At 38.6% G+C, this 13,728-nt stretch overlaps 2 protein-coding genes across 4 annotated transcripts in view; both read left to right on the plus strand.

The window, feature by feature from the left end:
* Positions 1-8,582, plus strand: part of abcc6a (ATP-binding cassette, sub-family C (CFTR/MRP), member 6a) — a 34,181-nt gene extending 25,599 nt beyond the window's left edge. For all 3 annotated transcript variants that reach the window (XM_077524079.1, XM_077524080.1, XM_077524081.1), the window contains 14 exons: positions 34-201; positions 396-579; positions 2,467-2,551; positions 2,651-2,768; positions 2,867-3,074; positions 3,162-3,472; positions 3,863-4,062; positions 4,137-4,263; positions 5,159-5,260; positions 5,380-5,526; positions 5,614-5,772; positions 5,890-6,056; positions 6,135-6,329; positions 7,276-8,582. In XM_077524079.1, the coding sequence (XP_077380205.1) occupies positions 34-201; positions 396-579; positions 2,467-2,551; positions 2,651-2,768; positions 2,867-3,074; positions 3,162-3,472; positions 3,863-4,062; positions 4,137-4,263; positions 5,159-5,260; positions 5,380-5,526; positions 5,614-5,772; positions 5,890-6,056; positions 6,135-6,329; positions 7,276-7,384 (2,280 nt within the window). In that variant the 3' untranslated portion in view covers positions 7,385-8,582. The remainder of the gene's footprint in view (positions 1-33; positions 202-395; positions 580-2,466; positions 2,552-2,650; positions 2,769-2,866; positions 3,075-3,161; positions 3,473-3,862; positions 4,063-4,136; positions 4,264-5,158; positions 5,261-5,379; positions 5,527-5,613; positions 5,773-5,889; positions 6,057-6,134; positions 6,330-7,275) is intronic.
* A 458-nt stretch (positions 8,583-9,040) lies between these two features.
* Positions 9,041-12,227, plus strand: cep20 (centrosomal protein 20). Its single transcript, XM_077524353.1, has 4 exons — positions 9,041-9,124; positions 9,541-9,738; positions 11,476-11,560; positions 11,876-12,227. Exons 1-4 carry the CDS (start codon positions 9,097-9,099, stop codon positions 11,985-11,987), a joined length of 423 nt encoding a protein of 140 aa, XP_077380479.1. The 5' UTR covers positions 9,041-9,096; the 3' UTR covers positions 11,988-12,227.
* Positions 12,228-13,728: the final 1,501 nt, after the last annotated feature.

Consider the following 13,728-nt stretch of genomic DNA (forward strand, 5'->3'; position numbering starts at 1 on the left):
CGATGAATATTGCCTCACAGTCTTCCCTTACAGGGGCTAAACCTCTCAGGTGGACAGAAGCAGAGAGTGAGCTTGGCCAGAGCTGTCTATCGGAAGGCAGATGTGTACCTGTTGGATGACCCGCTGTCTGCTGTTGATGCACACGTTGGTCAGCACATCTTCGACAAAGTCATCGGACCCAAAGGAGTGCTTCGAGACAAGGTAGAATGCAACCGAGTTCCCATAGAGAAATTGCGGTTTCACGACACCTCAACCACGAACAAGAATGTGGCCTGCATTGTTGTTGTAACAAAACAAAAACCGCCACTTTGGCGGCATTTCTTGTTTTCAGACAGCCACAATGTAGTGTTGGATTGTGCATTCATCCAATTTCTCTCATTTGTGTGGCTCTGCAGACCCGTATCCTGGTGACCCATGGGATGAGCTTCCTGCCGCAAGCTGACCTCATCCTTGTCCTTGTAAACGGAGAAATCACAGAGAGCGGCTCTTACCAGGAACTCCTCAGCCGCCGTGGCGCCTTTGCGGATTTCATCCATACCTTTGCCAGCACCGACCGGAAGGAAAGCGCCATACAAAGAGGTGAGGAGTCTGCCATGTTCTGAAAATTTTAATGGTTTCTGCTATATTAGGGTGACCAAATCTATTTAGCTTGGTCATGTACACTTTTCAATCCTGTTTGGGCGTCCAGGTTTGTTTTTTTTTTTTTTTTTTTGTAGTAGTAGTAGTAGTAAATATATGAAAATATGTCTGGTTTTCATTGCGGGATGGGAGGCAGAGTGCATTGTGTTGCGATCCTGACTGGTAGAACATGGCCGCTCGATTGAGGGGAAAATAGGCAGATTTTGTGTGTCTGTTTGTTATTATTGTTATATTTATTTATTATGTATTTAGTTATTTATTTTCTTCAAGAAAAACGTAGATCAGCTTTTTACTTGCCTCACTTCCTGAGCGTTCAGATAAGGTAAAAAATAAAAATAAAAAATGTGTATCTCGGGAGCAAAAAGGGTTGGGCATAGAGCATTATGCCATTATTCTTTTGTCAAATAGGATTTCAAAAGAGAGTTATATTATTTTTGTTTCATTTTTATTTTGAGAAAACTTGGGTATCATTCATATGTCTCGAGGCTGGGCCGAGTGTCCTCTTTATTTATTTATTTATTTTTTCTTGGGAAATCAAAATATGGTCACCCTTTGGCTATGCGATACATCAGTAAAGCCTAAAACAACCCAACTCTGTACACCTTAAAATTGGATCAGATTGTTTCTGTACCTGTTTCTAATATTTTGTTTACCTAATTTAGGCACGTCAGGGAGTTGAGATATTAACTCTGTTTGATGAAGTGCAGTTCGACACCACTGCAAAATACACACACAACAATGCAACATTTTTAATATTAATATTAGTGTTTTCAAACGATCAAAAATTTGTTAACTGATTAATTGTACAATATTCCGTAATTAATCACAATTAATCACAATTTAATCACATTTTTCTACTACTATGTTCCACAACGCGTGTAACAGATATTTACTTGAGTAAAATATTGGAAATTAAAATCATCTAATAGAAAGTATATTTAGATTCAAAGACTGTTCCGTTAGATTTTATTTTTTTTTAAATCTTAGAATGCACTGCTTTTCTATTGAAAAAAAATTGTCAAAACTGACTCAGCTTATCACCGGCATCTTACAATTTACAATTTGTTTATTATTATTATTATTATTATTATTATTATTATTATTATTATTATTATTATTATTATTATTATTATTATTATTATTATTATTGTTATTATTGTTGTGTTTTTTGGTTGTTGTTTTTTACTGCGATTGGCTGGTGTACCCCGACTATAGCCCTTAGCCAGCTGGGATAGGCTCCAGCACCCCCGGCGACCCTTGTGAGGAGTAAGCGGTCAAGAAAATGGATGGATGGATTTATTTTTTATTTTGTATCAGGGGCAGATATAAGTTTCATTTCTTTCTGTCCCCTTTCATTGTTTTTTAAAAGAATGAAATAAAAATGTTTAATTAACTTGAACTTCTCAAAAGACGTACAACTAATCTGCGAATTCTTTTAAAAATTCCCCAACAAGTGTCAAGCAAGTAAAACAGGAACTAAAACTACCTTTACGTTTTTCCATTTTCCTTCCACTGACTCCTTCCGAATTTGGCTGCAAACGTGAGCAGAGGCTAAGGCCGCCACAGGAAGTAAATAAAACTGAGTTAACTGAGTTAATTTTTTTTAACGCTTTAAATAATGTAAATTAATCTCTAGCGTTAGTGCTTTAAGTTTGACAGCCCTAATTAATACCTCAATGACAGTTTTTATCAAAACTGTGCATTATAATCTTTGTAAAGGCATTTTGAATCCCATTAGATTGAGTGCCTTCATATTGTGGCTGGTCAGTGTATAAGAGACAACAAATACAGTAACCTGTAATAATACAAAACATGACTTTCTCGTAGCTGGCTCAAGGAGGTCCAATGCTCGTCTCAGTATGGTTGATTTCATGCCATTCTCCAGAGATTTGTCTCAAGAGCAGCTTATTGGGTAAGTCAGCTTTAGCCCTGTAAAACTACAGAAATTGTGCCAAGGCAAGCTTACTGAATTTGATGAAACTAACTTCTTGCTTCTCCGTTTTCATCCCAGGGGTGACACAACAAATACAAACTTGCAGAATATGGAGCCTGTGTCTGAAGCAGAGCTGGAACAGGTCCCTGAGGAGCTTGGCAAGCTCACAGAGGTTGACAAGGCCCACACCGGACGAGTAAGACTCGTATATAATTCAAGGATTCCTTATAAAAAATAAAAAAATAAAAATGCCTATCAGTTGATTGATGACTATTTCATTTTCCCCCACTACAGGTGAGACTGGAGATGTACCAAAAGTACTTCAAGACCATAGGCCTGGCCATCATCATTCCCATTGTGTTCCTTTACGCCTTTCAGCAGGGAGCCTCGCTGGCTTACAATTACTGGCTGAGCATGTGGGCCGATGACCCAATTGTTAACGGTACCCAGATTGATGCCGACCTGAAACTGTCTGTCTTTGGAGCACTGGGCTTTGTTCAAGGTTAGACTCCATATTTGCCTTTTATTTAACAAAAAAAAAAGTTTTTTCTATAATAAACATAACCAAGCATCTTTTTTGTCTCATCAGGCATTGCAATCTTTGGTACAACCGTAGCGATCTCCATCTGCGGCATCATTGCCTCCCGCCACTTGCACATGGACCTACTGGTCAACGTTTTGCATTCGCCTATGTCTTTCTTTGAGTGCACGCCCAGCGGCAACTTGCTCAACCGCTTTGCCAAAGAGATTGACGCCATTGACTGCATGGTGCCCGAGGGCCTGAAGATGATGCTGAGCTACGTCTTTAAACTCATGGAGGTGTGCATCATTGTGCTCATGGCGACGCCCTTTGCCGCTGTGATCATCCTGCCACTCGCATTCCTCTACGCCTTTGTCCAGGTAACCTCCCATCCCAATTTTCTACTCACAAGTCATGATTTTGAATTTTCACATGGCTTAGCAATTTATAGGAACACTGATGGAACAATTTCACTGTGAATTCTGGTTAAAGAGCTTTTTGCAACATGGCCCTAGTTGATCTCTTATACTCTGCTGCCATCTGCTGGCCGTTTTTCAGTAATAACTACCATTGCTTTAAGCGACCTCCCCCGGTCAGAGGCTACATCAAAGCCTCCTGTGTGCTCTAGCATAAAGAAAATATAAAACTTCTAAATGCACGTTTTTGGGACCATGCCAATATTTAAAATAGATCGTTTTTATACGTTTTGGGGACAAAATGAGTTAATGTGTGATTTATTTATTTCATTTTTCTTCTACTGTGGGCTACAGAGCTTCTACGTTGCTACTTCCTGTCAGCTGCGGAGGCTAGAAGCTGTGAGCCGCTCCCCCATCTACACCCACTTCAATGAGACGGTGCAGGGCGCCAGTGTCATCCGGGCCTTTGGGGATCAGTCGAGGTTCATTCTGCAGGCCAATGACAGGGTAGATTTCAATCAGACCTCCTACTTCCCCCGATTTGTCGCCACTCGGTCAGTATTCGTCTCTATTCAAATGTTTTTTGTTTTACTAAGTAAAGACTATTAAATCAGTGATTCATCCACAGATGGCTGGCAGTCAATCTGGAGTTTGTTGGTAATGGAGTGGTGTTAGCAGCTGCTATTCTGTCCGTAATGGGAAGGGACACGCTGAGTCCAGGCATCGTGGGTTTGGCTGTGTCACATTCCCTCCAGGTAAGATATCAGTGCCTGATTATTTACTCTTTAAAATTATATAATTAAAGTAACATATCTGGTGCATGGTGGTATGTATGAATATTTGTTTTATCAAAGTTAAAGCGTTAAAGTAGCACTAACTAACTTTTCAACCTTAATAAAATATTTTCACAAGTTTTCTGATGAAACCCACTTAGTTAAATGGTACCTTTGCCATGGCCTGAGGGGGTCTGTATCATTTTTACAGGCACTAAACAACTTTGATGAGGTTGGTAGGAGCACTGCCACACAAAAAACTACAAATGTGCTGACTACTTTACGGCATACATCACTTCACCCTTTACCCAGTCGTTACAAAAATAGAAGTCAATTTGAATGTCGACACACGATTACTGATTTCCTGGCAGAAACTGCAAAACAACTGAAAAGTTTTGTATGAGGAGACAAAAAAAGAATAGGGAAGCTACCCGGATAAAAGGACAGTCAAGGATCAACATTGGCTTTCACTCGATGATGTAAGCTCAAAAACGATGCAATCATGGGAATTGTGGTCTTCCTTCAGGCATAACATTACCGCTTTTGACCATGTGGTGCCGCCATAATCAATATACCGGTAAACTGAAAGTTCCTAAGTGTTACTTTAACTCATTAATTATTCACAAAAATTATCGCATTAATCAAGTATTAATTAATTCATTTCGACCACAGATGATCCTTTGACAGGGGATGGCTACGTTAAAGGTAGTACAGGTGCTTTTTGAATAATAAATAAAAACTACATGCATTAAAATAAGGTATTTAATAAATTTTTATGTATGATATTCAGAATATTTGTTCATGTTAAAATATTGGGGTCTTTTTTTTTCATTTTAAATTATGCAAGTATGTAATGATAATAAACTTATTTTTGTAGGTGACTGGAATCCTGAGTTGGATTGTAAGATCGTGGACTGATGTGGAAAATAACATTGTTTCTGTGGAAAGAGTAAATGAGTATGCTGACACTGTGAAAGAGGTCAGCGTTTCCACCACACACGCACTCTCTACCAAATGGGTTTTGTTAATATTATTTTTGCTGCTATACAATTATGCACCGTACACAGTGGCTTATTTCATTCTCTTCACGTCATACAGGCCAGTTGGAGTATAGAAGGCAGTTCTTTGCCTCAGGCTTGGCCCCAGACAGGCACTATAGAGTTCCAGGACTATGGTTTGCAGTACCGCAAAGGCCTGGAGTTGGCTTTAAAAGGCATTACCTTGCAGATTCATGAAAGAGAGAAGGTGAGTGATTTGAAATAATGTGAATTTTACCTAATGAGGCTTGCATGAGACTTGTGTGATTCATCAGACCTCTCTAATGTGTTCCAGGTGGGCATTGTGGGAAGGACAGGAGCTGGGAAGTCCTCACTTGCGCTGGGAATATTTAGAATCTTAGAAGCAGCAAAGGGAAAGATCTTTATTGATGGAGTCGACATCGCCAACATTGGACTACATGATCTTCGATCACGCATTACTATCATTCCCCAGGTAAGTTATTAACAATAGAATAGTTTTTATAACTTCAAATATGGTGACACTGTAGCAAATGAATAATAACAACTTGATTCGATATGTGACCAAATTATCTGGGGGTCTTTTTCGCAGGACCCTGTGCTGTTCTCGGGCTCCCTCCGTATGAACCTTGATCCGTTTGACAGTTACACCGATGAAGAAGTTTGGAGTTCATTAGAGCTTGCTCACCTTAAGAATTTTGTGTCCAGCCTGCCTGACAAACTCAACCATGAATGCTCAGAAGGAGGAGAAAACCTCAGGTAAAGTTGAATGTCACATGTTGCACAATCCGTCTAATTTTGATTCTTACCATCTACAAATGGTTATCATCTATGTAGCTTGGGTCAGCGTCAACTGGTGTGCCTTGCGAGAGCCTTGCTGAGGAAAACCAAAATCTTAGTTTTGGATGAGGCAACAGCTGCTGTGGACCTGGAGACTGACACACTGATCCAGTCCACAATCCGCACCCAGTTTGAAGACTGCACTGTCCTCACCATCGCTCATCGACTTAACACGATCATGGACTACACAAGGTATACCATCAATTTCATGGAGAATATACGGTACCGATGAAGACAAATTTTGACGATCAGGGTTGACCAAACTACCACACAACATCCGTTTTTTTTAGAGACCTGCGACATTTTGGCCTACTAATGTTCACAATTGACATGGCACATGTCTTTCATACATTGCTGCTTTCTCCACCGTATGCAAGACATGAGAACAAGAAATTTCCTCCACCACACACATATCAGTCAAATAGTAACTACATTTCTAATTATCATACCCTGATGACGAAAGATAATTCAAAGTGGAAAAACATGTTAAATAGAAATGTGGCTGCATCTTTTAGTCATTGATGCAGTAATTTCATAATAAATCATAAAATTGAGTTAAAATTAAAAAGCTGTACTGTGCTGTAAAAAAAGGTGTGATATTAATTTGTGTTAAGGTCATTTTTCTGCCACTAGTTGGCATAATTGCATTTGTAAGACATTGGTGACAGCTCAGTGTATTCTTTCTTTGCATATTAAAAACTATCTCATCTCTAAATGACGTAACTTGTGCAATTCTACACACTTTAAAATTGTGAAATACAACTTGACCTCAGTCTCCACAAATATATGCATTATTATTACATTTATTACTGCTATATTTTGACGTGGATGTGTTTGCTGCACTGCGACTGAAATCCCCCCAGCACAGGTTTTCCAAGTAAGGGGCGGGCAGTCTTTAATCGCGCGTTTAAAAAAATTAGTAGCATTAAAAGAACTTTAAATTAACTCAAAATTAATGCACTGTTTTATTTATTAATTTATTTATTTATACACTTTTTAGGGCTGTTAAAATGTATTATTTTAGGTTAAATCAGTGCTTTTCAATTTTTTATTTTTATTTTTTGTTATGGAAATGTTATGGGAAATAAATGTAAATAATGGTGACTCTTAAACCTTTTCCCTTTTTGCTGTTCTACAGAGTGATTGTTATGGACCGAGGCCACATCTCTGAGATGGATTCTCCAAGTAACCTCATTGCACAGCAGGGACAGTTCTACCGAATGTGCCGGGAAGCTGGTCTGGTCTAGGACCTTGGTGCAAAATTGGCACCGTCTTTTTCCCATGGCTTTTCAACAAAAGTTGAATTGGCCCTTCCAAGCTTTGTGGCAGCTCAACTGAGGGCATTGTCATTGAGGGTCCAGAGATGCTACCAATACAGCCCATAGTCCTAGGTTTCTTACACACATGGGCATGCTGTCCTGAGTCAGGAAAAGAACCTCAGATTATCAACATGTAAATGAAGCTACAGTGGAATCCTGGGAGTGTGCAAGCTATTCATAATGTATACATAGAGTTGTGGAATCGTTCATTCTTTTTAAGAATTAAGTCAGGAATGAAAGCGACCACAAATTATATGAATTGTTATTCCTGTTTTGAATGGGAGCAGTATTATTTACGTGTCACTAAGCACATGACATTTACTTAATGTTTTCTCAGGCTTTGATGTTGATGTTTACTTACACAATTTTGAAGCCTTGAATGCCAGAAGGAGGTCATCTGCATTTCCATACTGCTTTGTTTTCCAAGAACGAGGGCAGAAATTACTCTGACATACTGACCAACTAGAGGGTTCAACCTGCTGAATGTGAGGGATTTGAGGTTTTCAGAGTCTTCAGAAATGAGTTTGAAGCAGCCAATTTAGATTATTTATATGTCAGAAAATAGGAGGAAAACAATTGTGTGAGCCAAGACATTGGCAGGCAGTTGGTTATTTCTGACAAAGTAAACACAAAGTCCAAAGAAATCTTGTTGGTCAGATTTAACCTGATGCCTATATGTGAAAACCCACATTGAATGAAGAGAATGTCTCTTCTCAACAATGGTAGTAAATCTTGGTGAGTGAATTTTTCTCCACCACCGCACAACTCAGGCCATACATATATATACTGTATATGTGTAGAGAGATCTCACTATTGTTCTATTTTTTGCTGATGTTACAAAATGTAGAAAGTCCTCAACGACCTTGATCCTTGATTCAAAGAATTGTGTGCTTTTCGCAGAGAAAAGTCAGTATGCTGTTTTTGTCTTACTGGTTTAGACAATCTTTTCAAAGAGAAACCATATAGTTTATTTATGTGGTATTTCAAAACATGTCTTTGCAATATCAAGGATTGTATTATATTTATACTTTTTATAACAGGCTATTTTCATTTTTCACTGACTAATTACTATTATTGTATTGTATGCATTTTGCTGAATAATAAACAGGTATGTGATTCAACAGTATGGCAGTGTTATGCTTAATATCTGTTGAAGACTGTCAATAACTTAAAAACACAGCAAAGAATAAAAAGGGAAAGGAAATATAAAATATGTAACATAATGAATCATTGTCCAAAGTTATTAAGCATTATGTTAGAAGTCCCTGTTGATAGTTTAGGAATTTTTTTAATTATTCATTGTAATAATAAAATATATATAATTTAGTATACCATGAGCGATGATGGGAAGTCTGCATTTATTTATTTATTTTCCAGGTAAAGTGTCTGTACTTTACTTCCGTATGTAGTCTGCTGACAACTTTTTAATATTACTTCTGGCATTTGAAAACAGATACTTTTACTTTTTATTTTGCGTTAAGCTTATAGTTTTTAATATCTCTAAATTAATTAATCACTACTTCTATTTGTATCAGAATCATTTTATACAAGTTTTTGTTATCGCTAGATGGCAGAAGACGCCGAGTAAATCCCATTTAGATTCACGAAGAAGAGTCGCTGTTTTGTTTACTCCTGTTGCAATGGCGACCATCACTGAACTGAAATGTGGTATGTGCGCGTTGTTATGATTTGTTTGCTACTCTCGCAACTAAAGCTATTCGTCGTTGCCCTTTTTGTGGAAGAAATGCTAATAACGCCGCTTACTGTACTTCAATATTTACACGGCGTTAACTAGTATGCTAAGATGCTAGTTATGGTGCATTTGGGTTCAGAAATTTCGAAGCATATAAACACACACGTGCCTCTATTACTAAAATGTGTTTCAGGGTGACATATTTATTGTAACTGTGGTAATACAAAAAAATATTATATGGTTTATGTTACATTTTGGGAACGTTTAATTTGACAATGTTGGTAAAACTTCTCGTTGACCACAGTTTGTTATCCACTATCTCCCCAATTAAACTTCCAGGGACCTCCGTACAAAATGATGTTGACATTGCGTTATATTACACATATTCTAGCCGTGAGAGAAACGCTGGAGCGCCGCGGCGTGCTCGGCCAACTGAAGGCTCGCATCCGGGCGGAAGTGTTCGGTGCCCTCGATGACCAACGCGAACAGCGTCCGCCGTTGTCCCACGAAAACCTGCTCATCAATGAGCTCATCCGGGAGTATTTGGAGTTCAACAAGTACCGACATACGGCGTCCGTTCTGACAGCAGGTGAGCCTCAGCCCGTTATACTCGCACTCTGTTCGAAGTACAGATACTCTGGTAAAAGTAGACGTACTGATTCAACTCCTGTTCTGAGATAAACATCTTTTCTAGTCTGCACACAAAATAGTTTCCGTCTTTTAGTACTTTTACTGGTGCTTGTACCAAGAAGGGAGACACAAAAACACGTATCCCTTAGCTTTGTTAGCGCGAAGAACTGAAACAAAACTAATTTAGCAAATAACTTTAAAAATACCTGCATGTGTTTTTAAAGATTTGACAGAGATTTGTTTTCACGCCAAAAGCTGTTGGTTAGGTTGGCGCTAGACTTGCTTGCGACGAATCATTCTTGAAGTCAACAACATCAAACAATAGTGAGTGTAAGCCAGGTTATGAATAGGTAATATCTTCCTTCCCTGAATCTGTTGTGATATAATGCATGTTGGTTCACGTTCCTCCATGTTGCTGCTGTCCCTTATCTCTATGAATCAGTCAGTCGGGATCACATCTGCTGTTGACTTAAAATATTTCTATTAGGACTTTAAAAAATAATAATAATAATAATTTATCCATTATCAAATATATAGTGCAAAAGTAAGAATTCATAAAATAATAGGATACTTAACTCATTCACTCCCAAACATTTTCACTGAAGCAACCCACTTCGCTCCTGGCTCTTTTACTGGATTTTGACGCTTAATATTGTGTTCTATTGCTATTTTTAAAAAAGACAAAAAAAACATGGAACCTACCAAAAGAAAGATTAGAGTATCGTCTTTCTTCAGGAAAAACAACAACAACCATATTTGTATCTGTTTCCATTTTGCAGCAATTAGCGATTAATATAGCTAAGTTTCATCATTATTCACAAACCCGTTGAAAACACTGGAGAAAAGAGCTTGTTGCAACATGTCCCTAGTTGATCTCTTATACTCTGCTGCCACCTGCTGGCCGTTTTTTTTTTTTTTGTAATAACCAACACTGCTTTAAGCGACCTCTTCAGGTCAGAGGCTGCATCAAAGCTGTCTGTATGCGCTAGCATAAAAACAAACAAACAAACTTATAAATGCCTTTTTGGGACCATGGCAGTATTTAAAATAGAACGTTTTTGGGAGCAAATGAGTTAAGGACAGATTCCTTAAGCACATTAACAAAATATTTGTACCTTTGACTTCCCATCACTGATTGTACTGGTTCAAATCATTCATCAAATCATGGGTACATTGCAACTGGGTGTGTCTTCTGCCCTAGATCCACTCATGAGGTACTGTTCATTAAGATTCACATGTAATGCTGTCAATAATATCTTAGTAAAATAAAATACAGTACTTAATTTTAAAATACTGCAACACATTAATGTTTATTTCATCATCAGTTTCCTATTCATTACTACTACAAAGTCAGCAAATCAACATTACATAATAATCATAGCGCACATTGAGATTGCCAGATCATCAGTGAGATAAGATCACACCCTGTTCCAGGAACACAAACCTGGCAACCCTGCCTCAACCTGACTGATCTGACGTGTCACAATTGACTTGTTTTGCTCAAGAAGATTATGAAACCTACTGGATTCATTGCAGTGTGGTCAACATGCAAAGCCAAGTAGGAAACTGAGTGTAACAAAACTTGACAGGGCTTTTGCTTCAGATTACAGCTGCGCTTTTTTGAAACATGACCAATCTCTATTGTTAGAGAAGAGTCAGAGAGTATTTCTAAACTGTGCTGTGTTTGTTGTCCCAGAGTCAGGCCAACCCCAAATTCCCTTGGACAGACAGTTTTTGGCGAGTGAGCTGAGAGTTGCAGAGGATATGAGCTCCAAGTCGGTGTAAGTGAATTTGCCAGGACACAAACCTGCCAGTACGCATCTTTTGGAGCTTTGGTCATTTGTTGGAGAGATCTATGAATCTTCACCATCATTATATTTCACACACAGAGCTTACATAACCACATTTTTGTTTTAGCTTCCAGGCTTAGCAAAGGGATTGTGTCATTGCCCTGTTATGTTTTTTTCTTCGACAATTACATTTTGTACTTAACTGATTGTTGATTTTGTCACCAATCCTCAGCAATTTATTTGTCCTTAAAATTAACTTGACACTATTATCCAGTGCTGGTGTATTTGTTTTTCTTGGCTTTCCAGGCCTCTTCTGTATGGTTTGGTGTCGCACTTCATGAATAGTGGTGATGATGGAAGGAAGCTATTCCTTAGGGGCACCGCTGCTAGCAACGCAGGACACAAAGCTGACAGTTGATGTACAAAGCAACACACAGTGGACCTAAAAAAAAAGACTGACTCACCCCATTCAATCTCCCATATTTTGTTGTTGTTGTTGTTGTTTTTTTTACACTTCTCATCATGCTGATTTCTTTGAACTTAAAATTCACAATTATCTCTTTATATTATTTTGTGTTTGCATTTGCGCGGCTCCTCACTTCCCGTCTTCCCCTTTGTATTCATTGAATGTATTTAAAATAAAATGTTTTTAAAGCCATTCGGAGCTGTGCTGTTCTTACGGAGTACAACCACACGATGGCACTATTGCCCAAGGGTTTCCGAAACTTTCAAACCTACAGTCAGAACATCGATGAACCTAATGCCCAGAAATTCCATTCCATCCAATTAAACTTTTATTCCATCCGTACCGCCTATTCTCACCAGGGTCGCTATCGTGGATGTTAATACTTATCCTTTTCATGATTGTGGTGAGCTGAAGTATATCCAGCTCACATCGTGTAAAAGGCAGACTACACCATGGACTGGTCACAAGTCAATCACGCGGCATGCATGGAGACAGCCAAGCATTCACATATTTATGTATTTATATATGAGTAGGAAGTGAACTCACCTACCTATATACACCTAAATAGACTGAATGCAGCTTATACAGGTTGTGACTCCCTCTCAAAATCCATTTAGAAAATTGTTACATATGATTGGACTTCCTGTGATAGGAATGTCCATCCATCCATTTTCTTGACCGCTTCTTCCTCACAAGGGTCGCGGGGGTTGCTGGCGCCTATCTCAGCTGGCTCTGGGCAGTAGGCGGGGGACACCCTAGACTGGTTTGCCAGCCAATCGCAGGTGATAGGAATGTGAGATCCTTCAATCCAAAATCAATGTGAATAAGGTAATTAAAAAAACAACAACAATCACTCATGTGAACTGCAAAAAGAGACGTTGCACATTAGAAACACCCAAAGCAACAAGCCCACAACTTTCGCATTTCCTCCCCCTCGCCATTTAAGGGAACCTGACATTCTTATCGCACACAACTTGTGGAACTGATTATTTACAGAGCGGGCCATTTATTTCAGGGCCTGATCATCGACCGTAAACATAGACACTATAATTTCTGCCCTCAGTAACATACATCATCTATGAACAGTTTTGATCCTTTTAGTTTATACCATGACTTTGCTGAATTTTTCTGATTAGTTATGTGTGTGGTTGTATGGAAATCAAGGCGCTTGGTGTGAAATAAATTGATAGTTCTGACCTCAACACTATCATACACCTCTGGGATCAACTGGATTGTGGGCCTCATCATCTCCAAATCTATTTTTCCCCTCAATGTTGAAGGTGTAGCAAGTTGGACTCAAGCTGCTTTGGAGCAAACCTTATTTGAAGTGGCAGAGTCCGCTAATTTATTGGCAGTTGATATGAGTGCTCTCTTGTAAATGGCTATATATGTGGAAGAAGATGAACAGTGGTTGGTCAGTTGGCAGTTAGCCGTATGATAGATGGTACTGCTCCTCCACACTATAAAACTGTTGCGTGTAAGAGACACTTGTGTAAATATTAAATGTAGTGTTCTTTGACTATAAAACAGTATGTTCATGTTTGCCCTTGGGCTCGAATGAATTCCACGGGGGTCAGACATATTCACAAATATATTTAGTTGATGGCCATTTATGGTTGTGATGATGGTGTAAAAATGAAAGGAGAGATGTTTATCACCAATTTTTCCATTTTTCTATACCGTTTGTCCGAGA

The sequence above is a fragment of the Festucalex cinctus genome, chromosome 6 (assembly GCF_051991245.1).
Source record: "Festucalex cinctus isolate MCC-2025b chromosome 6, RoL_Fcin_1.0, whole genome shotgun sequence".
NCBI classification, from domain to species: domain Eukaryota; kingdom Metazoa; phylum Chordata; class Actinopteri; order Syngnathiformes; family Syngnathidae; genus Festucalex; species Festucalex cinctus.